At 40.0% G+C, this 26339-nt stretch overlaps 1 protein-coding gene across 2 annotated transcripts in view; it reads right to left on the bottom strand.

Moving 5' to 3' along the window:
- Positions 1 to 25949, bottom strand: part of NMNAT3 (nicotinamide nucleotide adenylyltransferase 3) — a 63070-nt gene extending 37121 nt beyond the window's left edge. For both annotated transcript variants that reach the window (XM_021678742.2, XM_021678743.2), the window contains exon 1: positions 25841 to 25949. In XM_021678742.2, the coding sequence (XP_021534417.1) occupies positions 25841 to 25949 (109 nt within the window). The remainder of the gene's footprint in view (positions 1 to 25840) is intronic.
- Positions 25950 to 26339: the final 390 nt, after the last annotated feature.

Below are 26339 nucleotides of genomic sequence, written 5' to 3'. Positions count from 1 at the left end.
CTGGTGTAAATGATATTGCAATAAATATGCTTCAATTTAAAATGCAAGTCGCTGAGAGGAAAACCTGAGAGCCATAAAATACTCTACCCCTCCTCAAGGTTGTCCAAAGGAAAAAAAAGGACAAGGCTTTCAACTGGGTTGTTATCTTTACGATGCAATTTAATCTGGGATGCCACAAACATGTGGGGCAGGATCGTTAGGAAATAACATCATAAAGTATTGAGAAAGGGCTAAAGAAAACAGGAGAAACCGTTTTTGTGGTTTTCTCACCCCTATGCATAGACAGGAGAATATGATGCTAACCTGTCCAGTCGTGGCCAGAGAAATAGGAACTGCTTTCAGCCAGCCCTGGATTGAGGCCTGCTCAGATGCTACTGGGGAGACCAAAGGCGTTCTGTATGTGTTGTGTGGGCTAGATGCTCCATGTACGTCATTTCATTGAAGCCTTATCATAAATAACCTTGCACAAGTTAGGAGATGTTATTCCCCTGTTGCAGTTGAGGACACACAGGTTGGAAGGGTGAAATAAGCTGCTCAAGGTCATGCATGAGTGAGTGGGTTTGCTACCAAGGCTGACTTCAAAGCCAGTGCTCTTTCTGTGACCCTGTGGTCCCAGGGAAGGGAGCAATGTCCCCTCTATGGCTCACTACTCTGCAGTGCTTTCTCTGGTGGGTTGTGGCATCCGAGGGAAAGCAGAAATAGAAATGAGAATCCCAGGACCCAGAACCAGCTCAGGGCTGAGTGTGGCTGGGTGGCAGGCAGGGCTGGGAGGAGTCTGTGTGCTGGGCAGGCTGCCAGGCCCAGGCGCGGCTTCCTGGATCCTGCCTAGGCTGGGGCAGAGATTTGGCTGAGAGCAGATATGCGTCCATTTCTGCTGCACGTGTCTAGAAAACTAGTGTTCTTCCTTCTGGAGGCATCCATTTGGTCAATTATAGGAGAAGCACAAAGGATAAACTCTGGACTGTAATTTGGGACCCTGAATTCAAATCAGAGCAAAATTGGGGAACAGAGCCTACCATTTACAGTTTCTGAGCACTCAGAAAAAGAGATGAGTGCTCAGAGCCAGCAAGAGTTCACTGAGAAGTCATTTCCCTATTTGGTAGTTTCCAGATGAGCAGGCAGGTAACAGCCAATGAGGGAGAACCTTATCCGGGCATCTGACAGGGTCTCATGGCGAGGAGAAATGCACCCTGGGCCAGCTTGCTGCCAGGAGTTGTACAGGGCTGTGCACCTGCCCCCGGGGCTGAGTCCTCCTGGCTCTGCTGATGGGAGCCTGAACGCTCAGTCAGCAGTCCTGGCACCGGATGGCGGTCCGAGGGAGAGCAGGGAGCCGAGGGCATTCTAGCAGTTGCTTTACCAGAGGCTCTCTGGTGGGAATCCCTGGGCCAAGGTTCCCTCCGTAGCTGAGACTTCAGCTACTAGACATCCGCTGGCCACCTGGTTAAGACTTTGAATGAGTCCCTTCACCTTAAAGTCCACATTCCTTACCTGGCATTTCAGACTCCGAGATCAAGCCCCGACCACTTCCCCACTTCCAGCGGGGCCACCCAGACTGTCTGCTCTCCCCCGAATCTGGGTTTGACACCTGTCATTCCTGAGGCCTTGCAAAAGCATCCCTGCAGCACAGGGAGGAGAGAACACTAGCCTTGGGGGCCACCAGGCTCCAGCTCCTCATGCAGTTAGCTGTGGCACTGACAACCTCCCCAGGCCTCAGTTTCCCTGTCTCCACAGGCAGGGATAACACCACCCGATGCGTTCCAGTCCTTGTACTCACACCGCCTCCTTTCATCCTGACCCGCAATACTCCCTGTTACTCTTGTGCTTAAAGCAACCCTTCTCATCCCAACCTCCCCGGCTTGTCCCATCGAATTCACAGGTTCTCAGGAGCAGGACTCGAAGTACCTTCATCTCTGTAAAATCCTTCTGTACTCGGAGGTTTGCACATTATAAGGCTTCTCTACCTTGTGGTCATTTTCACAAGCTTCTTTACTTCGCTGCCCTGACTCCGCTCCCCACTTGCCCAGACTCTTCCACTCTGCGTTCCGTAACGGCACATTGCCCAGCACCTCCTTCTTCACTGAGGGTTCATGCCCCCATCCCCGCCGCCTCCACCTCGCTTAGCTTCTGTCGACCAATCTGTAAAACCATGGTCATACTGACATATTGAGATCCTCTCCATCTACAATCTGGCCATTACTGGGGTGCAATTTCCAAGTCCACACAATCTAACACATTGGCTCTCTGTCCCCTCATTAGCATAATGTTCTCCTCTGTGCCCTGAAGCCACTCGTGGGTTCCTTTATGCACCGGACGCTGTTACCCCAAGACTGCTTCAGTCACTAATCCATTCCTTCAGTTCTTGGTAACTACGTATTCCACCCTCTCTGATCAAACTGTGCATCCACCTTGCATCCACAGAGTCACTCTTTTTTTTTTTTTTTCCACAGAGTCACTCTTGATCGTGCCCTGCCCACCTCCCCTCTCCTTCTGCACTTCACTTTTGATCACCTGAGATCCCAGGTCAGTCCTTTCAAGGATGCTCATGGCAATACCTGAAGCCCCATGCCCCAGCTTACCTCCATTGCATCCAGCTAGCAAATTCCTTCCCTGGTTGAACCCAGCTACCTTCTTTCTCTGTGATTGTCACAGAGCAACCAAAACTGCTGAGAGAAGCCCTCCCTGGGGCCTCTCGCAGTGCTGAGTCCAGATGGACTAGCCACACGCCCTGCACGAAGGTGAGGTTCTGGCCCATGTGGTCTCCTACCGCACACCCACCGTCTTCCCTCCCCAAGCCTCTGAACTCCCAGAAGCCCTCATTTTCAGCTGAGGACCGTGCCACCTATGTTGGAAGGCAAGAGAAGCCACACGGGAGAGTGTCCCCATGTCCACCTTTGTCCTGCCCGTTTGACCCCCAGTTACAACAGCCACAGCCTAGGGCCAGTCCAACCACTTGGGCTTGGGTTTCTTGTCCCTCTTTATCCCACAGGACCACCACCACAGAGGCTGAAAATCAGTCATCTGCAGCCTGAGTCTGCAGGCATGTCTTGCCTGGTCTACAGAGTGTAATTATTTTTTATATTTGATGAGCCAATATTTAATATTTTAGAGCTTTGTTTAAAAAAAACCTTTTAATTTTGATATAATTTCAGGCTTAAGGAAAAACAGCAAGAATACTACAAGGAATTTTCATATACATTTCACCCAGATTCCCCAATGGTAATATTTACCACAGGTGCTTTATCCTACTTTCTCTCTTTCACCACATACACACATACATTTTTTTAATGAACCAGATGAGTAAATTACAGACATAATGTCCCTGCATTCCTAAATATTTTAGCATGTTTTCTTTAAACAAAAACATTCTTTTACATAACTACAATAAAATAATACGAATCAAGGAGTTAATGTTGACACAATACTGTTCGCTAACTTACAGATCCAATTCATATTTTCACCAAATTTCCACTGATGCTTTTTTTACAGTAATAATCAACCCATGAGCAGTAGACTGCATTCAGTTGTCATGTCTCTTTAGCTCTTCCTTCATCTAGAATAGCCCTTCGGTCTGCTCTTCAAGACACTGACATTTTATACAGGCCAATTATTTGGTAGCCTGTCTCCCGCCTTAGCTTTGTGTGATGTTTCCTTGGGAGTGTGCGCTCCTGGTGGGCATGACGCAGCGGCGATGGGGCGCCCCTCCCAGTGCATCAGGTCAGGAAACACCCTGTGTCATTATGTTCCATCCTGCCGAAGTCAGCTTTAGTCATTTGGTTAAGGCGTTGTCTTTTGGGTTTCTATGCCATAAAGTTAGGATTTTCTCCTTTCTGATTAGTAAGTCTATTGTCAGGAGTTACTTTGTGAGTATGTAAGTATCTTATGTCTAGTTTTAGAACCCATTAATGGTTCTTGCTTCAATCAATTATCATGTGGCTGCCAAATGGTGATTTTCTAGCTCTATCATTCCTTCTACGTTTATTAGTTGGCATTCAACTCTAAGAAAGAGCTATCTTGTCTCTACCTTTGTTCGTTTAACTAACTTAGTTGATTTATATCAGTTTAGATTAATGGCTGTTACTTTATTCAATGAGTTATAATCCTGTACTTATTCTTATGCTCAAATTGTCCTAGATTTTATCAGTGGTACCTCCTTCAAGCTGGCTGCTATGTGTTTCTGCTGTGTCCCCATTATGTGAGCACTTTCTTATTTTTTGGGTCCACAAGATATTCCAAGTTCAGCTTATACTTTCCCTGCCCCGACCCCAGAATCAACCATTTTTTCCAAAGAGCCCTTTAGCAGATGGAATCATATTTAGAAACCAAGATTAGAATGCTAGGTTGTACTACTGCTCCTGGGGTATTATTATTTCTAGACCCTCTCAGCAGACAGGGATAAGATAAAATGTATGTGTGTCTGCATACATACTGACAGTCACGTCTGTTTGTCTGTCCAACTATCTTTTCTCTCCATGAACTCCTCACACGAATACCTTCGATTCCAATCTCACATCACTAGGGTATTTCTATGTTCCCTCTGTCTATATCTGTAACTCCTTTGTCTTGCAACAGCGAGAAGCCAGATTTTGATTATCCACAAGATATTTATTTACTTATCACTTAGTCCTAGTACACAAAGAAAGTAGTTTCAGAATTGATAGTCTAAGAATCTGGGAAAAAGAAACCTATTTATCAGAGATGAATATTCACTTACACTTGAATATTTAGTTTCCCATGTTTTGCAATCACAGACAATGCAGCAATCAATAATCTTTTCCACATGAACGTTCGTATTTGCAGCTGCCCTTATGAATTCAGAAGGTATGGCTATTCCCCCTCTTTGGACAGGGTACACGTGTTCCCCCCAGGGCTGCTAGTCTGCTTACTCTCTCTCTGATTTTATTTTATTTTTTTAAAGATTTTATTTATTTATTTGACAGAGAGAGACACAGTGAGAGAGAGAGCACAAGCAGGGGGAGTGGGAGAGGGAGACGCAGGCTCCCCACTGAGCAGGGAGCCCGATGCGGGACTCGATCCCAGGACCCTGGGATCATGACCTGAGGCAGACACTTAACCGACTGAGCCACCCTGGCGCCCCGCTCTCTCTGCTTTTAACTATAAGTACTCCCTCCTTGTTCTTGTACATTTAAACCCCACTTCACCTGGAGCTGGCCATTCCTGCAAGGACTGTCTCTACTAGCTTCTCCAGTTCTCTTCTCTCATTCTCTCCAATCTGGTTGTCGATGCTACTGTTGCAGTAAAAAGCATTCTCAGAGAGAATTCACTCCACACTGCTGAACCCCATAGATGTGATTATTCACTCTTCATCCAACATGACCTCTTAGTAGCATTAAGTGTGGAGACCCCTCATCTTCCCTGTCTTCTGCGACAGAGACTGCTTTGGTTCCTTCCCACCTCTCAGCCTCCTTGGGCTCCCTTGCAAGCTCATCATCCTCCTTTGTGGGGTTGCAAAATGCTGCAGCCCCTCAGGGCTTACCTCCCTTTGTACCTCTCCCCCGCTCTTGGATCTCAGTTACCCCTATGGATATCTGCCTGTTTTATCTACAAGTGATTTGTAAATGCCCATCTCCAGGCCTGTCTTCTCTAATCACCACCTTCCCACAGATGTTCACCCGTCTCTCCCCCCAACATGTCTGAAGCTGAACTTGTCCCTTGCCCAGGTCTGGCCCACATCCAGGACTCTCTCCTTCTCAGTAAGTGGGGCACTTTCCCCATCAGATCCAACCCATTATCAGGTTAGCTTCACCTTCTAGTTACCTTCCACATCTGTCACCTTCTCTTCGTGGCCTTCATGTCACCCTCTTATCAAAAGTATTGCTTCAGCTGTCACTTAACAGGCTTCCCTCCATCTCCTCCTTGGTGTGCACGTTGGGGGAAGGTAAGGTAGGGAGGGAAATGCAGATCTTCTCACAGCACTTAGGATGAAAAACACATTCCTTAACAATGACCTGCAAGGCCCTCATAGTTTGCCCCTTCTCCTTCTCTCCCTTATCTTGCCTCCCACAACTTTCCCCTTTGCTCCCTGCTTCACAGTCATCACAACCTGTTCAGTTCTTGCTAACCATGTTCTCTTCTGCTGCAGGGCCTTTGCACGTGCAACTTTCCTATGCCGAGAATGCCCTGCATCCTCTGAGCCCTGGCTAACCTCACTTTTAACTTAAAAAAAGCCTCATTATTCTTTTCCAGCTCAGCCCTTCCTTCCATTCCCAGAAACACTTTCCCTGGATTCTGACTACGTTGATTTGCCTCACTGTTCACACTGAGAGCATCAGAGCTTCCCCTCACTCATCTAAGTAATTTTATGTCTGTGGGATTTGATTAATGTCTGCCTCTCTGTTTAGGGACTGAATGCTTGTGACTCCTCTTCCCCAGTTCATGTGCTGAGACCAGAACTCCTGATGTGATGATATTAGGAGGCGGAGCCTTTGGGAGGTGATGGGGGTTTGATAAGGTCATGGGGGCAGAGCTCTCATGAATGGAATTAGTACTCTTCTAAGAATCACAGGAGAGCTTGCTTCCTCTCTCTGCTGTCCACCCTGGAAGAGGCTCTTACCAGAACCTGACCCTGCTGACACCCTGATCTCAGACTTCCAGCTTTTAGAACTATAGAAATAAATGTATTTGCTTTGCTTGCAAACCACCCCACCTACGATGTTTTTGCTCATAGCAGTCTGAATGACTAAGGCACATCCCAGGAACACAGGGACCACTTCTGCTCCCATGCGGTCTCTGCATCTAGCACAGTTCCTAGCACAGGCAGGGGCTCGATAAAAAATGAGTGGAATGAATGAGGCAGCATGGTGTGGTGGTTACGGGCACAGACTGTGGGGCAGACTGGCTCTATAGATTACTGGCTGTGTGACCTTGGGAAAGTGACTCAATCTCTCTGAGCCTCAGCTTCCTCATCTGTAAAACAGGAAGAGTAACAGTACCCACCTTGTAAGGTTGTAATGAAGGTTAAATAAGTTCATGTAATGTACTTACTACCTGGCAAATAGTAAGGAAGACATACGTTTGTTAAATATGTAAAACAAACAGGTGAACAGTTGCTAAATGAATAAGTATTAATTAAACTGAAAGAAACTTTGATTTGAAAAAAAGATATATAAGTGACTGTTGCTGAAATATAGGCCAACGGCCAAATCATATTGCCTAGAAATAAACTCTCTAAGTAACAGAAAACAGGATTTAAATTTAATTCAACCTCCATTAGTAAGTTTGTGACTACGTGTTGGGAAAACAACAACTTACAACTGGGAATACATTCAACAACTCGAAATGCAGGCTCGAATTCTTAATATATTCAATGAATGCTGTAGGTATGTCTGATGCTGTTGATTGGTCATATGTTGGGCTGAATCATTTCTGTCAAAAATCAGCACACTAAGAATAAAAATCCCAAATGAACTTTTTAAAACCACCCACATCCACTACACAAATTCATCCATCAAGCCTTCGAGAACCTTCTCTGTGAGAGCCCCGCACAGCATGCAGTACAAAGCAAGAAGAGCCTATCATTAAGGACAACACTATAAAGTACGAACATTCGCAAGCCTCATACATTCACACTAGTCTTTATCTTATTCCCAAACATTCTCTCAAGTGAAGGAGTGTGAAAGAAATAGCTGGTTCAACATTTTCTCCTCTTGAGCTCATATGTCTGTCGTGTATTAACAATGAAAATCTACAGAGCTAAGTTTCATCTCGTGTATAATTTTTTCTTTGTAAAGGGGATGTTATCACAGGGCCAGAAATCATTAAAATTTTGATATATTGGCCTCTGTCGGCTTGTAAGGTTTTGTTTGGGGAGAAATGGGAAGAAGGAAACAAAGGAAGGACAGTTGCAGCTTGGAGAAAGGATGCTTGTGAAAAGGGAAAGAGCTCCTGCGGCAAACTAGGGAGACACTGTTCATTTCTCCGTAAAGATATTCAACAAATGCTTCGGCTGGTTTAATTCAATTTATATGCACGCAGGATCGAATTACAATCCTTGAGTTGTCTTAGGGAAAATACACCAACAGAAGGAAGATTCGTTGTTTTTGTGTGTGTGAAAAAACAAAGTCAGCGGTGGGGCCAGATTTTCATCCAGCTTTGTGAGCTGATTCTGATTGGCAGAAAAGGCACTGCTTAAATATTTGTCCCTGGAGAGATGAAGGGGGGTCGGGTTACGGCTTAGTGCATACATCTGCTGGCTTTTGGGGGCTGCTGCCGGGGACTGGGGCTGTGGGGAGGAGGAGATGATGCCTGACCAAACGGAGAAAGGAAATTCACACCACACAGCTCTCACGATGGCAAGAAAGTTCCCTTCTCCATGACCTGGGTCCTCCCTACTCTACCAGCCTCACCTCCCTCCCACATGCTGGGATGTGTGGCTCTTCCACCTCCGTGCTTACCCACCTCCGTGCTTACCCATGCTGCTTTCTCTACCCATCACTCACCCTCAACTGTGCCTGGCTAGGTCTCTCACATTCCTCAAACCTTGGGTGTCACCTCCCCAAGAAGCTTCCCCCCACCTGTCAAGTGGAAAACGCCCCTCCTTGGTACCCACTACCAAAGTCGCCTGCTACTGTGCATCTCTCACTGTCTAAGGGAGGCAGACAGTCAAATCCCACAGAGGTAAAATTCCTCAGGTGACCTATGCTACTCATGCATTCCTGTTGGGCAGGGGATGCAATTTAATCAACTCTATTTCCAGCAACAGTGCCTGCCTGGGGGAAGATGCAGTAAATATCTGTTGAAAGGTGTCAACCCAGTGTGTAACATTCAAAGACACAGGCAGGGGAATCCATTCTGGACCTCCCAAAATGACCTAGTACTTTGCACAGAAGAATGACTGAGAATAAAGGCAAGACAGTGCCTGAGGTCATTCATGACCAAGGGCCTTACACCTGCTAATACCCCAACTGATGGAAATCATATGTATATAAATATATGATGCATTGATGATTGATTATCCATGCATTCTATGGTTACCGTGACCTCTGGAGATCAGGAACACTCTCTGACACCTCACAGGGCCATGCCAGAGCCTTCCGATGCAGCAAAAAGGGCATCTGCAACTACATCAAGGGATGCGTATGTCCCCCAAACAGTACAGATGTAGTTAGCTGTCTGTGAAGTGGCACATTCTACAATGCAGAGTACATACTCTATCCTGACAAACCTCACAGCAAAGACACTGCCATGAAGCCCGGGCATTTCTGATGAGTCAAGGTTGGCAGGAAAAGCCACTTAGTGGCTAAGAGATGTTTCTATCAAATCCAGTAGAGGGTATATATCCTGAAAAGAACATTATTCCACACACTGTTTTAAGATTTATAGGGAAATAAATTTCGTCTTTCTCCCAAATAGAAATGTTCTTTGTTCCCCCCACATGCTTGCTTTAGGATAAATTTTGTGAAGCAGAATTGCTAGACCAAGAGTATATATACTTTTTCCTAAGAGATAAGGACACTTTTTGTTTTGACACAATAGCAATTACTGTTGAATTAACAATTCTTTAATACATCTACTATCCTGTCAGTCGGTCTTCGGATTTTCCCAACTCCGGCATGAATATCATTTTATAGTTGATTTGAATCAGGATTCAAATAAGGTCCATACATGGTATTGTTTTGTATGTCTTAAATCTCTTGAATTATACGGTTTCCAATTCTTTCTTTCTCACTGTTTATTTGTTAAAGAAATTGGGTATGTCCTACAGAATTTATCACATTTTATATATAACTGAAGAAAGCTTGTGGAATTTTTTGTGTTTGCTATTTTTTAATTGAGGTATAACTGACATACAATAAACCAAACACATTTAAAGGGTATGATTTAGGAAGTTTTGAAATGTATACACCAATGAAACCAACACCACAATCAAGATAACGAACATAGCATCAGTCCCCCAATGTTTCCTTGTGCCATTTTGTAATCCTTCCCTCCCGCCCCATGCCAGTCCCCTAACCGCAAATACTGATCTGTTTGCTGTCACCATGGATGAGCTTGTAACTTCTAGAATTTAGAATACATAAAGCATGTACTCTTTTTAGGTCTGGCTTCTTTCACTCAGCATAATTATTTTGAGATTCCTCTGTTTTGGATGCATTCTTTTTTGTTGCTGAGTACTATTCCACTGTGTGGATAAACCACCATCTGTTTATTCACATGTTGACGGAAGCCTGGGTTGTCTGCAGTTTGGGGCTATCATAACTAAAGCTGCTCTGAACATTTGTGCGTGAGTTTTTGCATGAGTGTACGCTTTAATTTCTTTTAGGTAAATACCTAGGAATAGAACAGCTGAATCATATGGTAGGTAAACATTTAACTTGTAAGAAATTGTCAAGCTGTCTTCCACAGCCATTGCATATTCACATTCCTACCAGTAGTGTCTGAGACTTCCAATTGCTCCACGTCTTTGACCATAGTTCTAGGCTGGTCTTTTCAAGTTTAGCTGTTCTAATATGGGTGCCGTGTAGCTCACTGTGGTCTTAATCTACACTTCCTTTATTCAACTGAGCATCTCTCCATGTGCTTATTTGCCATCCCTATATCTTCTTTGGTGAAGAGTCTGGTTTAATATTTTGCCCATTTTTTAATTGTGTTTTTTAAATTACTGAATTAAGAGGTCCTTATATATGTGGACGCAATCCTTTTATCAGGTATAGGCTTTGCAAATCTTTTCTCCCAGTCCATGGCTTGTCTTTTCATTCTTGTAATGTTTTCTGAAGAACAGAAGCTTTTAGCTTTAATGAAGTCTAATTTGTCCATTTTCTTTTCTATTTTGGATTATGCTTTTTTTGGTGTCTTATCTGAGAATTCTTAACCTAAGATCACAAGACTTGCTCCTATGTTTTCTTCTAGAAATTTTATAGTTTTAGGCTTAAGTTTATGATACATTTTGAGTTAGTTTTTGCAGGTGTGAGCTATGAATTGAAGTGCCTCTTCCTTTTTTTTTCTTTTTTTTTTTGCTTATTATGGATATCCAATTGTTTCAGCACTGTCTTTTGGAAAGGCTATCCTTTCTCTTAGGCATTGCCTTTAATTTCTCTTATTTCTTTTTCCTGCCTTATTGTTTTGCCTAAAACCTCCAGTACAATGTTGATTAGAAGTGGCAAGAATGGAGATCCTTATCTTATTCCTGTTCTTAAGGGTAAAACATTTAGCCTTTCACCACTAAGATGTTGATTGTAGGTTTTTCACAGATACTTTTTTTATTGGGGTGAGGAAATTCCTTTCCATTCCTAATATGCTGCTTTGTATTTTCTTTTTTTTAGTATCAGGGATGGATGTTGGCTTTTGACAATTGTCTTTACTGGGATAATCATATATGTTTTCCTTTATAGTTAATGTGATGAATTACATTAACTGATTTTTGGGTGTTAAACTAAGTGCACATCTCTGGGACAACCAAGAGATGGGTTTGATATATTATCCTGTATATGTATTGTTTGACTTTTTGGGAAATACTTTGTTTAGGATTTTGATCTACCATCATGAGGGATATTAGCACATAGTTTTTCTTATAATGTCTTTGCTTGGTTTTGATATCAGGGTAGTGCTAGCCTTACAGATTGGAGCTGTGAAACAGTCTCTCCTCTGATTTTCTGGGACATTGTACAACTATTATTTCGTCCTTAAATGTTTGGTAGAATTCACCAATGAATTTATTAACTTATGTAGGTAAGGTGGGGGATAGTTTTTTAAAATTGTGGTAAAATATACATAACAGAATTTGCCATCTTAACTATTTTTAACAGTCCAGTGATATTAAATACATTCATTATGTTGTACAGCTAGCACCACCATCCAACTCCATAGCTCTTTTCATCTTGTAAAACTGAAACTCTATATCCATTAAATAATACCTCCTCATTTCCCCGTCCTCCAGCCTCTGGCAACCACCATTCTACTTTCTATCTCTATGAATTTGACTACTCTAAGTATCTCCTATAAATGTAATCATACAGTATTTGTCTTTTTCTGATTGGCTTATTTCACTAAGCATGTAATGTCCTCAGGATTCACCCAAGTTATAGCATTTTACAGAATTTCCTTTCTTTTGAGGGCCAAATAATAGTCCATTGTAGGTCTATACCACATTTTGCTTATCTATTCATCAATCAGTGGACACTTGGGTTGCTTCCACAGTTCAGCTATTGTCAATAATGCTGCTATGAACAAGGGTGTACAAATGTCTCTTTGAGACCCTACCTTCAATTATTTTGGGCATATAGCCTAAAGTGGAATTGCTGGATCGTATGGAAATTCTACTTTAACTTTCTGAGGAAGTGCATACTGTTTTCCACAATGGCTGTACCATTTTTACATTGCCATCAACAGTGCAAAAGGTTTCCAATCTCTTCACATCCTCACCAACAACTGCTGTTTTCTGGGGCTTTTTTGTTTGTTTTCTTATTAGAGACATAATTTGCAAATATTTTCTCCCATTCTGTGTGTTGCTTTTTTACTCTGTCGATAGTGTCTTTTGATGCACACAATTTTAAAATTTTTACAAAGCCCAACTGGTCTGTTTTTTCTTTGGTTACGTTTGCCTTTGTTGTCCTAGCCAAGAAATCACTGCCAAATCCAATGCTGTGAAGCTTTTATCCTATGTTTTCTTCTAAGAGTTTTATTCTTTTTCTTATATTTAGGTCTTTGATCCATTTGGAGTTAATTTTTATATCTGGTATTAGGCAAGGGGGTCCAACTTCATTCTTTTGCATGTGGATGTCTAGTTTTCCCAGTACCATTTGTTGAAATGATTGTCCTGTCACTATGGCATGATCTTGGCATGGTTATCAAAAATCATTTGATCCTGGGGGCGCCTGGGTGGCTCAGTCGTTAAGCGTCTGCCTTCCGCTCAGGTCATGATCCCAGGGTCCTGGGATCGAGCCCCGCATCGGGCTCCCTGCTCAGCGGGAAGCCTGCTTCTCCCTCTCCCATTCCCCCTGCCTGTGTTTCCTCTCTCGCTGTGTCTCTCTCTGTCACATCAATCAATCAATCAATCAATCAATCAATCAATCATTTGATCCTGTATGCCAGGGTTTGTTTCTGGGCTCTTTATTTTATACATGTCTCTCTTTATGCCAGGACCACACTGTTTTGATTATTGTAGCATTGTAGTATGGTGTAGTTAAGTTTGAAATCAGCCCTCCAGTTTTGTTCTTAAAGGCTGTTTTGGTTATTTGGGGTCTCTCGAGACTTCTTAAGACTTTTAGGATGGGATTTTCTATTTCTCCAAAACATGCCAGTAGGATGGCGGTAGGGATTGCATTCAATCTGTAGATTTCTTTGCGTAGCATTGACTTTTTAACAGTAAGTTAAAAACTTGAACTTATTTTTAATAATAACTTTTTCTCAATCCATAAGCATGGGATGTGTTTCCACTTATTCCTAATTTCTTTCAGCAATTGTTTTGTAGTTTTCATTGTATAAGTCTTTCACCTCCTTGGTTAAGGTAATTCCAAAGTATCTTAATTTTTTGATGCTATTATAAATGGAATTGTTTTTGTAATTTACTTTTCAGACTGTTCATTGTTACTGTAAAGATGTAACTGAATTTTGTGTTGTTGACTTTGTATCCTGCTATGTTGCTGAATTCATTAATAGTTTTGTGCGTGTGTGTGTAATTTTTAGGGTTTCCTACATATAAGATCATTTCATTTGCAAACAGAGATAATTTTACTTTTTCCTTTTCAATTTGGATGTGTTTTGTTTCTTTTTCTTGCCTAATTGCTCTGGCTCAACTTCTAGTACCTTGCTGTAGGAGACATATGTAGAAAAATGTTGCTATGGCCAATGTCAGAGAAATTATTGCCTGTGTTCTCTTCTAGGATTTTTATGGTTTCAGGTCTCACATTTAGGTCTTTAATCCATTTTTAATTTCTTTTTGTGTATGGTGTAAGAAAGTGGTCTGGTTTTATTCTTTTGCATGTAGCTATCCAGTTCTCCCAACATTTGTTGAAAACTTTTTCCCATTGCATATTTTTGCCTCCTTTGTTGAAGATTAATTGACCATATAATTGTGGGTTTCTTTTCTTTTTTTTTTTTAAAGATTTTATTTATTTATTTGACACAGAGAGAGAGAAACAGCGAGAGAGGGAACACAAGCATGGGGGAGTGGGAGAGGGAGAAGCAGACTTCCTGCTGAGCAGGGAGCCTGATACGGGACTCAATCCCAGTCCCCTGGGATCATGACCGGAGCCGAAGGCAGATGCCTAATGACTGAGCCACCCAGGAGCCCCTGTGGGTTTATTTCTTGGTGCATATCTATACTGTTCCATTGACCTTCATGTCTATTTTTGTGCCAGTACCATACTATTTTGATCACTACAGCTTTGTAGTATGTCTTGAAATCTGGGATTTAGATACCTCCAGTTTTGTTCTTTTTCAAGATTGCTTTGGCTGTTCGGGATCTTCTGTAGTTTCATACAAATTTTAGGTTTGTTCGTTCTAGTTCTGTAAAAAATGCTACTGGTATTTTGATAGGGATTGCATTAAATGTGTAGATTGCTTTGGGTAATATGGACATTTTTAACAATATTTGTTTTCCTAAACCTGAGCATGGAATATCTTTTGTGTCATCTTCAATTTCTTTTATGAAATGTTTTATAAATTTTCAGAGTGTACAGGTCTTTCACATCCTTGGCTAAGTTTATTCCTATGTATTTTATTATTTTTGGTGCAACTGTAAATAGGACTGTTTTCTTAATATCTCTTTCTGCTGCTTCATTATTGGCGTATAGAAATGCAACAGATTTCTGTATATTGATCTTGTATCCTGCAAACTTACTGAATTCATTTATCAGTTCTAGTAGTTTTTTGGAGGAGTCTTTAAGGTTTTCAATATATGGTATCATCTTACCTGCCAATAGTGAGAGTTCTACTTCTTCCTTACCAATTTGGATGCCTTTTATTTCTTTTTGTTGTCTGATTGCTGTGGCTAAGACTTATAGTACCATGCTGAATAAAAGTGGTGACAGTGGACATTCCTGTCTTGTTCTTGATCCTAGGGGAAAAGCTCTCAGTTTTTCACCACTGAGTATGATGTTAACTGTGGGTTTTTCACATATGGCCTTTATTATGCTGAGGTATGTTCCCTCTAAACCTCTTCTGTTGAGGGTTTTTATCATGAATGGATATTGTGATGCTTTTTCTGCATCCAATGAAATATGGTTTTTATCCTTTCTCTTGTTGATGTGACGTATCACATTGATTGATTTGTGAATATTGAACTAGTTTTGCAACCCAGGAATAAATTCCACTTAATCACAGTGAATGATTTTTTTAAATGTATTGTTGAATTTGGTTTGCCAGTATTTTGTGGAGGATTTTTGCATCTATGCTCATCAGAAATACTGACCTGTAATTTCCTTTTTTGGTAGTACCTTTATCTAGTTTTGGGATCAGGGTAATGCTGGCCTCATAGAATGAATTTGGAAGTTTTCCTTCCTCTTCTATTTTTTTGGAATAGTTTGAGAAAAGTAGTTATTAACTCTTCTTTAAATGTTTGGTGGAATTCACCTGTGAAGCCATCTGGTCCTGGACTTGTTGCACTTTTTTGATTACAGATTCAATTTCATTGCTAGTAATTGGTCTGTGCAAATTTTCTATTTTTTCCTGATTCAGTTTTTGGAGGTTGTTTCTAGAAATTTATCCATTTCTTCTAGGTTGTCCAATTTGTTGGCATATAATTTTTCATAATATTCTCTTATAAGAGACAAACACTTTTGTATTTCTGTGCTGTTGTTATTTCTCTTTCATTTCTAATTTTGTTTTGAGTCCTTTTTTTTTTAGTTTCTATTTTACTTATTTCTGCTCTAATCTATATTTTCCTTTCTTCCACTGATTTCGGGTGCCTTTTTGTTTTCTAGGTGCTTTAGGTATAAGGTTAGGTTATTTGATATTTTTCTTGCTTCTTGTTTGATATATTTCTTACTTCTTGAGGTAGGCCTGTATTGCTGTAATCTTCTCTATTAGACAGCTTTTCTGCATTCCAAGATTTTGGACCATGTGTTTTCATTTTTTTTAAAAGATTTTATTTATTTATTTGACAGAGAGAGAGAGCGTGAGAGAGTGAGTGAGCACAAGCAGGGGTAGCAGCAGGAAGAGGGAGAGGGAGAAGTAGGCTCCCCACCAAGCAGGGACCCCGACGTGGGCATCAATCCCAGAACCCTGGGATCATGACCTGAGCCAAAGGCAAATGCTTAACCGACTGAGCCACCCAGGTGGCCCTGTGTTTTCATTTTCATTTGTCTTCATGTATTTATTGATTTCCTCTTTGATTTCTTGGTTGACCCATTCATTGTTTAGTAGCAGGTTATTCCACCTCTATGTATTTGTGTTCTTTCCAGATTTTTCCTTGTGGTTGATTTCTAGTTTCATAGTGTTGTGGTCAGAAGAGATGCATGATATGCTTTCAATCTTTTTGAATTTGTTGAGACTTGTTTTGTGGCCTAATATGTGATCTCCTCTAGAGAATGTTCCATGTGCACTTGAAAAGAATGTGTATTCATTCCATTGTTTTAGGATGGAATTTTCTAAATATATGTTAGATCCATCTGGTCCAATGTGTCATTCACAGCCACTGTTTCATTGCTGATTTTCTGTTTGAATGATCTATCCATTGATTTAAGTGGGGGTGTTAAAGTCCCCTACTATTATTGTATTACTATCAATTTCTTCCTTTAAGTTTGCTTTATGTATTTTGGTGCATAAATATTTTCAATTGTTACATTTTCCTATTGGACTGTTGTCCCTTTATTATTATATAGTGTCCTTCTTTTTCTCTTGTAACTCTTTTTGTTTTAAAGTCTATTTTGTCTGATATTAGTATACCATCCCTGCTATCTTTTGGTTATTATTTGCATGGAATATCTTTTTCCATCCTTTCATTTTCAATCTGTTTTTCTCTATGGATCTAAAGTGTCTTTTGTACATAGCATATAGTTGGATCATGTGTTTTTTTTCCATCTGCCAATCTCTGTTGTTTGACTGGAGAGTTTAATCCATTTACAGTTAAGGTAATTCTTGACAAGGAGGAATTTCTATGGTAGTGCTATTTGTTTCCTATATGCCTTTATAGCTCCCCCACCTTTATTTCTTTCATTATTGTCTTCTTTTGTGTTCAGTTGCTCTTTTTGTAGTGGAATGTTTAAATTCCTTCTCATTTCCTTTTGTGTATATTCTATAGCTATTTTCTTTGTGGTTACCTTGGGACTTATATTTAACACCCAAAAGTTGAAACACTTTCATTTGTATTTACACCAGTGTACCTTCAATGGCATACAAGATCTCTGCTCTTTAAACCTCTGTCCCCACCACTTTTGTTGTTGATGCCACAAAATAACATCTTCATACACTGTGTGCTCAAAAACATAAACTTGTAATTCCTTTTTTTTTTAAGATTTTATGTATTTATTTGAGAGACAAAGAGAGCACATGAGCAGGGAGAGGTATAGAGGGAGAAGCAGTCTCCCTGCTCAGCAGGGAACCCAATGCAAAGCCCGATCCCAGGACCCCTGGATCATGACCTGAGCCAAAGGCAGATGCTTAACTGACTGAGCCACCCAAGCGTCCCTTATAATTCTTTTAAATCCATTAGTCTCTTAAATTATGCAGAAAACAAGACTTGGAATTACAAACCAGTTACAATAATACTAGCTTTTAGACAAAATTTTTTTCTTCAAACTTAAAAATTTACGATCTCTTAAAATGTTTAGGAACCAAAAAGTGCAACTACAAACCACTGTTACAATAATACTAGATTTTATAATTTCCCATGTATTTAGCTTTACTGAGATCTTCCATTCCCCATACAGATTCAAGTTACTGTCTAGTTTCCTTTCATTTCACCTTACAGAACTCCCTGACCATTTCTTGCAAGGTAGGTCTAGTGGTAACAAACTCCTTCACAGCTTTTGTTTACCTGGGAATGTCTTCATTTCTCCCTTTTTTTTTTCTGGACTGTGATAAAGATTTAATGATTTATAAATCATTTGGCAAAGAGCAAACTGCTCTACAGTGTGTTTACAATGTTTATCATAATGTATCAAAAATGAAGAGCTTCACTTGTTTGAGTTTGTTAGGACCATGTGCTTAGGTCAAATTAAGTTAATCTGCTCTCTCTCTCTCTCTTTTTTTTAAAGATTTTATTTATTTGACAGAGAGATACACAGCAGCGAGAGAGGGAACACAAGCAGGGGGAGTGGGAGAGGGAGAAGCAGGCTTCCCACTGAGCCAGGAGCCTGAGGCAGGGCTCCATCCCAGGATCCTGGGATCATGACCTGAGCTGAAGGCAGACGCTTAACAACTGAGTCACCCAGGTGCCCCCTCTCTCTCTTTTTTTACAATAACCTCTCATAAATGTCTTTTACAAATAGCAATGCACACATATGAGGTGTGTGATAGAAAATTAAGAAGTTGGTTGTATTTTCCACACAAATACTGGTTGTAAAGTATCAATGTTTCAAGTGAGAGTTCCTAGGGAACCAAATTTTTAAAAATCATGTTAAGTTTACTAAGTAGAGAAATTTTTCAGTATTTTACTAACCATTCATCTCCACATTCACATTCTATGTATTTTCTCATGGTCAACAAAACTGATTCAAATGATTTAAGTTATCCCACCATTTAAAGAGGAAAGACTCCACAATAATTTGAAACCATGGAATTATCTTAATTTCACCACTTCCTGCCTTTACCATAAGTTCTTTTAGCTCTTCCTTGGACACATAACAATAGCTCTTAATCCCACTGGGCTCTGGAATCAAAAATACGTTCTTCCTCACAAACAAAATGAATCAATTTCATGTGTCCCCCAGATACCATCTGATTGAGCCTTGTGGTGAATTTGTGTTAGATAATTTCTTCTGGAGGAACCTCTTTCATGGGAATTTCTAATTCAGCCTTTAAATGTCTGTGTGCTGCTCTTCTTACTCCAATTGGCATCATTTTCTTCTAGCTCTCCTGTATTACTTAATGGACGACTACAACAAGTATTGGTAAAACCACCTGGAAAGATAATTTTAGCATTTGAGCATCTGATCTCTGTTGTAGCATGAGCTCATTTTCAGTGTTGAATAAGAAGATCATAAAAACTCAATGCAATAATCCTTTCATTCCGGTGACAATTCTTTTTGGTCTCAGCCCCAACTGTATTGTCATTTTCATCAGTAAGGATACACATCTCTGCCAGGAGTTGAACCTACTGCTCCTTATAGAGGTTGTTGGTGTCTAGCTCAGTTATTGTTATGACCCATCTGATCTGTCCCACAATACTCAACCCTCTCCCTGACTTTTGACGGGCAGTTTTGCCAGATATAGAATTCTTGGTTGTCAAATTTTTTCTTTTAGCACTGAATATATCAGTCCACTGCCTTTTGGCCTCCACGGTTTCTGATGAGAAATCTGCTGAAAATCTTATTAAGAATCCCTTGTATGTGATGATTTGCTCATTGCTCTCAAGATTCTCTGTTTATCCTTTGCAAGTTTGATTATAGTGTGTCTCAGTGTGCATCTCTTTGATTTCCTTTTACTTGGCATTCACTGAGCTTCTTGGATGTTTATATTTACGTCTTTCATCAAATTTGAAAGGTTTTCAGCCATTATTTCTTCAAATATTCTCTCTACTTCTTTATTCCTGTTCTCCTCGATTTCCACAATGCCTATGTTGGTGTACTGGATGGTGTCCCATTGGCTTCTTATGCTCTGTTTGGTTTTCGTTAACCTCGTTTCTTTCCTCAGAATTGGTAATTTCTATTATCCTACCTTTAAGTTTGCTGATTCTTTGTTCTGTCTGCTCAAATCTTTTAATCTTTCTTGTGAATTTTTAATTTCAGTTATTGTCATTTTCAGCTCTAGCTTATCTTTTTAGTCCCTTTTAGGTCTTCTCTTTGTTGATATTTCCATTTTGTTCAGACGTGGTTTCTTGACTTTCCTCTACATCCTCCTTCAGTTCTCTGAGCATCTTTAAGGCAGCTGCTTTAAAGTCTTTGTCTAGTATATCTGCCCTCAGGTCTCTTTCATGGACAGTTTCTGTTTTATCTTTTTCCTTTGAGGGGGCCATACTTTCCTGTTTCTTTGTATGTCTTGTGATCGTTTTGTAGACAACTGGGCATTTGAATCTAATCATGTGGTAACTCTGTAAGTCAGATTCTCTTCCTTCTCCAGGGTTTGTTCTTTTTGTTACTGTTATTGTTTATTGTTTTGTTTTTTAATTGTTTTAAGTTGTCTCTGTGCTGAGGATCAGCCTGAGACATAAACTTGGCCTGAGGTGTCATCTCTCAGTCTTTCCCTGGGCATGTGTGGTCATTTTCTAAATATTTTTCCTGTACATGCAGTTGTTTTTAATGTCTGGTTCCCAAAGGGAAAAAGAAAAATGAGGGGAAAGGGAGAAGGCACTGGTCCCTTAAATCCCCTGGAAATCTCTAATCTCTTCAATCAGAGGGGGAGAGGTTTGCAACAACTACTAGGGGCTGGGGAAGTACAACAAGAGATCAGAGCACAGACCCCTGATATTTGGGGGACAGGGTCCTATTTGCTAACCTTGGCTCCCACAGGCTGTGTGCAGGCTGTTTCAGGAATATGTGCATAGCTGCCTGCTATGTGGGGGCGGAGGATGGGTAGCTGTTACTGTGCTGAGCACTGAAACTGATTGAAGTTAGCTGCAATTTACCTGTCCAAGTCCTCCCCTAGAAGTTGCAAGCCTTCAACAGACTCCAGAGTTCCAAAATAGTTACATCAGACAGATTCTGTCAGTGCAATTGCTGTTTAGGTGGGGAGACAGATTGCTGGTGTTTCCTAGTCTGCCATCTTCCCAGAATCCTCTATGGGATGGTTTTTAAGCTACAAATGAAATTTCTTTAATTGATATTGAGCTATTCAGGTTACTTTCTTTAAAAAAATCTATCCTTGAATGAGCTTGAATGAGCCTTTCAAGGGATTTGTCTATTCTAATTAGGTTGTCAAATTTATAGGCATAAAGTTATTTATAATATTCCCTTATCTTTTTCATATCAGAATCTATAGTTGTATCACCTCTCTCATTCCTGATGATGGTAGTTTGTGTCTTTCCTCTTTTCCCCCCCCTTGATAATTTGTCTAGAGGTGTCTCAATTTTGTTGATATTCTCAAAGAAACAGGTATTGGTTTATTAATTTTCTCTAATACCTTTGTTTTCTATTTCATTGATATCTGCTCTGATCTTGTTTCCTTCCTTATGCTTGCTTTGTGTTTGCTCCTCTATCCCTAATTTCTTAAGGTAGGAGCTGAAGTCATTGATTTGAGACCTTTCTTTCTTTCTTTCTTTTTTCCCTAATATGGTATTTAGTGCTATAAAATTCCCCTAAGTACTGCTTTAGTGACATCCCAAAATTTTTGATATATTGTTTTCATCTCCATTCAGCTCAAAATGTTTTCTAGTTTCCATTTGGATTTCTTTTGTGACCCAGGGGTTTTTAGAAGTGTGTTATTTCATTTTCATATTTGGGGATCTTCCAGAGATCTTTCTGTTAGTGATTTGTCATTTAATTCTATTGTGGTTGCAGAATGTACTTTGTAGGATTTCAATCCTTTCACTTTTATTGAGATTTCTTTTATGGCCCAGAATATGGTCTATCTTGGTAAATTTCTCTGTGTCCTTGAAAGGAACATGTGTTCTGCTGATGTTTGGTTGAGTGTTATCTTTAAATGTCAACTAGGTCGAATTGGTTGATAGTGTAGTTTAAGTTTTCTACATCCTTAATTATTTTCTGTGTACTTATTCTATCAATTAGTGAGAATTGAAATATCTGACTGTAATTGCAGATTTATCAATTTTTCTTGCAGTTCTGTGTTATTAAGTAAAAAAAAATTAGGATTATTATTTCCTCTTAGAGAATTGGCTTCTTTATAATTATGAAATGACTTTCTTTATCCCTGGTAATATTCTTTCATCCGAAATCTCTTTTCTCTGATATTACTATAGCCATTTCAGTTTTCTTTTCTTTTTTTTTTTAAAGATTTTATTTATTTATTCATGAGAGAGAGAGAGAGAGGCAGAGGGAGAAGCAGGCTCCCAAGGAGCAGGGAGCCCGATGTGGGACTCGATCCCAGAACCCCGGGATCATGACCTGAGCCAAAGGCAGACGCTCAACCATCTGAGCCACCCAGGCGCCCTTCAGTTTTCTTTTAATTAGTGTTAGAATGGAGTAGTTTTCCATTCTTTTACTTTGAACCTATTTGTGTCTTTATATTTTACTGTGTTTCTTGTAGGCATCATATAATTGTAGTTGGGTGTTGCTTAGTTTATCCAATCTGACGGTGTCTGCCCTTTAGTAGGAGTTGTTAGACTACAACTGACCCTTAGGGGCGCCAACCTCCCACGCAGTTGAAAATCCACATGTAACTTTTGACTTCCCCCAAACTTAACTAATACTCTACTGCTGACCAGAAGCCTTACTGATAACATAAAAAGTTCATCAACACATATGTTGTATGTATTATATACCATATTTACAACAAAGCAAGCTAGAGAAAAGAAAATGTTATGAAGAAAATCATAAGGAAGAGAAAATACATTTACAGAATTGTACTGTATTCATCAAAAAAAAAAAAAAATCTGTGTATAAGGGGCCCTGTACGGTTCAAATCTGTGTTGTTCAAGGGTCAACTGTACTTATATTTTGTGATTATTGATATGGTTAGATTTAAGTCTGTCATCTTGTTATTTGCTTTCTATTTGCCCCATCTATCCTTTGGTCCCCTTTCCTCTTTTCCTTTCTTCTTTTAAATTAACTGAGTATATTCTGATTCTATTTTATCTTCTTCGCATGCTTATTAGCTGTTTTTTTTGTTTTTAGTGGCTGTATTAGGGTTTATATATATATATATAAAATCTTTAACTTGTCACAATCTACCTTTAGGTGATATTATACTACTTCATGTATAAGAATCTTACAATAGTCTTCTTCCATTTTTCCCCTCCCTGTCTTTATGATATTGTCATATGTTTTATGTCTTATATACTTGTCATATATTTTACTTCTACATGTCATAAACCCCACAGTATATTCCTATTATTTTTGTTTAAACAGTCAATTATCTTTTAAAGAAGTTTAAATAATAAGAAAAAAACTTATGTAATTGCCCATGTGGTTATCAGTGCCCTGTATTCCTTTGTGTAGATCCATATTTCCATTTGGCATCATTTCCTTCTGCCTGAGGGAATGCCTTTAGCATTCCAGTAGTGAAAGTCTGATGGTGAAATCTTTTAGCTTTTGTATAGTTGAAAAAAAAATTTTTTTTTTTTTTGGCCTTTGTTTCTGAAAGATATATTTTTGCTAGATATAGAATCCTAGGTTGACAGTTTTTTTTCTTTCAGTACTTTAAAGATGTTGTTCCACTAAATTCCCCTTTGCTGAATTCAATAATGGGAAATCTGCTGTCCTCTTTATTTTTGTTCTTCTGTGGCTGCTTCTAAGATTTTTTTATTACTGGTTTTGAGAAATTTTATTATCACATACCCTGGTGTTGTTTCCTTCATGTTTCTTGTGTTTGGAATTTGTTGAGCTACTTGATAAAATCTGTTTTCATCAAATTTGGAAATTTTTCTATTATTTCTTCAAATATTTTTTCCTGTTCTTCCTCTGTTTTTTCCTTCTAGGATTACAAGTATATCAAGATTCTTTTAAGTTACCTGAAATCTCATTGATATTCTTTCTTTTTAGAATTCCATTTTTTCCCTCTGTGTTTCATTTTAGATCATTTCCACTGTTCTATCTTTAAGTTCACTAACCTTTTCTTCTGCAACATCTAATCTGTTAATCCTTTCCGGTGTATTTTTCCTCCCACGAATTGTAGTTTTCATCTCTTAATATTTGTTTTGAGCCCTTTTTATATTTTCCAGGTCTCTACTTCTGAGCGTATGGCATATAATTATAGTAACTGTTTTAATGTCATCTGCTAATTCTCACATCTGTGTGAATTGTTTCAGTTTCAATCGATTGATTTTTCTCCTCATTATGGGTATGAATACAGACTTTAAATTTTTTGCCACAGAACACCAAATTGCCCTCCAAAAATGTTTCATCATTTATCCTATCACTACCAATAGATGAGAGTGTCTGTTTCCCTCCCTATCCTGTCGCCACCAAATTTTGTCAGTCTTTAATCTTTGCCAATTGCACAGGCTAAAGCTATCTTCTACTATAACAGGTATTTATTGAGCACTGACTTTAAGCCTGGTGATGGATGGTAGCAATTCTGTGTTCAAGCAGCCGCAGTAGCTGCCCTCATGATGCTTATAACCTTGTGGTGTTGACCATGTTTTTATTTGTATTTTCACTGATTATCAGTGACATTGAGCATCTTTTTTTTTTTTTTTTTTTTAGGATTTTACTTATTTGACAGAGAGAGAAATAGTGAGAGAGGGAACACAAGCAGGGGGAGTGAGACAGGGGGAGAAGCAGGATTCCCGCCAAGCAGAGAGCCTGATTTGGGGCTCGATCCCAGGGCCCTGGGATCATGACCTGAGCTGAAGGCAGACGCTTAACAACTGAACCACCCAGGCGCCCCTACATTGAGCATCTTTTCCCAAGTTTATTGGTCACTTATATTTCTCCTTTGGTATACTGCTACTAATGTTCACTGGATTGTTTGGATTTTTCATTCCTTTGTAAAAGCTATATATTTACTAAGGATAGATACCCACTTTCACCTTTTTTTTTTTTTAAAGACATTTATTTGAGAGAGAGCATGCGCAGAAGTGAGGGGAGAAGCAGAGGGAGAGAGAGAATCCCAAGCAGACTTCCCACCACTAAGCGTAGAGCCCTATGTGGGGCTTGATCCCACAACCCATGAGAACATGATCTGAGCCTAAATCAAGGGTCAGATGCTTAACCGACCGAGCCACCCAGGCCCCCTCACTTTCATCTTTCAAATAAAAAAAGTTTGTGGTACAAAGACATTTCCTTTAAAATAAACTAACATTTGTACATAATTTCTTCGAAGAAATTATTTGCATGTTACTCGAATACTCTTTCTCTACATTAAAAATAAATAGGAATTGGTTCTGGCTTAAAAACAATGCCCTTAAAGGCAAATATTTTTGAATACAAAAATACGAAATACATATATGAATACTTTAGGTATACATAAATACATAAATACTTTCATATATATCTGACATCAACATATAAATGACTTACATTCTTTAGAAATAATTATGCAGATTCCAAATGCCATTTTACTCTCTAATAATGAAAGAGAAAGTCAAAGAGAGGGAACATTTCCAGATTAAATATTCCCAGCTGATTAAATATTTCCGGCAAAGCCATGCCATCTGTACTGGAAATGCCCTATATGCAAGATTGTTAATTTGTAATTGTCTAAGATCTATTCAAAGGAGAAAATGTCCAAATTCCCATTATAGCATGTTTGCTTACCCACTGAAGAGCAGCAAGAACTCTCATGCACATGCACAAGAGTAACAAGGCACATGCTACCTATTCATCTGGCTGTGCAGGTAAATGCTTCCTGGGAGCATCAGGAAGAATGCCCTGAGACACAGCTTCTAGAAAGTGCCCAGGGTCTTTTTAACCTTCATGGGCAACACGTGGCAGGGGATGGTGGAGCCTGAGAAATCTTCGACTTTATGGCCAGGGATAGGACTTGTCCACATGTCACAGGGCTAAGGGGTGTTAGCTCTCCGAACATGATGGAGGAATGCATGCCACCAGTTACTCTGTGAATTCGTAAACTGAGCAGTTTTAATAATGGTGATGATGACAACAACCAGGAGAACCCCACAAGGCCCAATCCATCCATCTGTCCATTGCGCCTGGCACCCCTGACTGACCTGTTTGATGTAGGTGATCTCTGGCCACCTCAAACAAGCGCAGGTGCATGTTGGTGATCGGATTGAAGGAGCCACAGGCCAGGAGCACCACTGGGATTTGGCTCTTCATCTTGTCAGGCACATCCACACCTGCGGCAGTGGCCACCCTGCCTTCGTGGGGACAAAAACTGATGTTAGAGAGTTGGCACAAGACAAACAGTCCAGATCAGCATCCCTAAAGCATACAGAGGCTATTACTTCTCATTTGTAAGGTGACTGAGGGGGCAGTAATAACATTTTTGGAGGGTTTACCATGGGCCAGGACCTGTGCTCAACACTATGTCACGGTATCCCCCTTGTCTCCTCAAATCCTTTCCACAACCCTGAGTGGTCACCTATCCAGCTCAGGGACCTTAGAAGCTGCACGACTGGAACCCAGACAGCCTGATTCAGAGACCATGTTCTTCTTGTAAGCTCTATACCCTCCCTGGGCTCTGATGGGTCACCTTGGAATCAAAAG

Source organism: Neomonachus schauinslandi, chromosome 1 (genome assembly GCF_002201575.2).
Source record: "Neomonachus schauinslandi chromosome 1, ASM220157v2, whole genome shotgun sequence".
NCBI classification, from domain to species: Eukaryota; Metazoa; Chordata; class Mammalia; order Carnivora; family Phocidae; genus Neomonachus; species Neomonachus schauinslandi.
The sequence above is the reverse complement of the archived record's forward strand: the minus strand, read 5'-3'. Positions and strand labels throughout refer to the sequence as shown.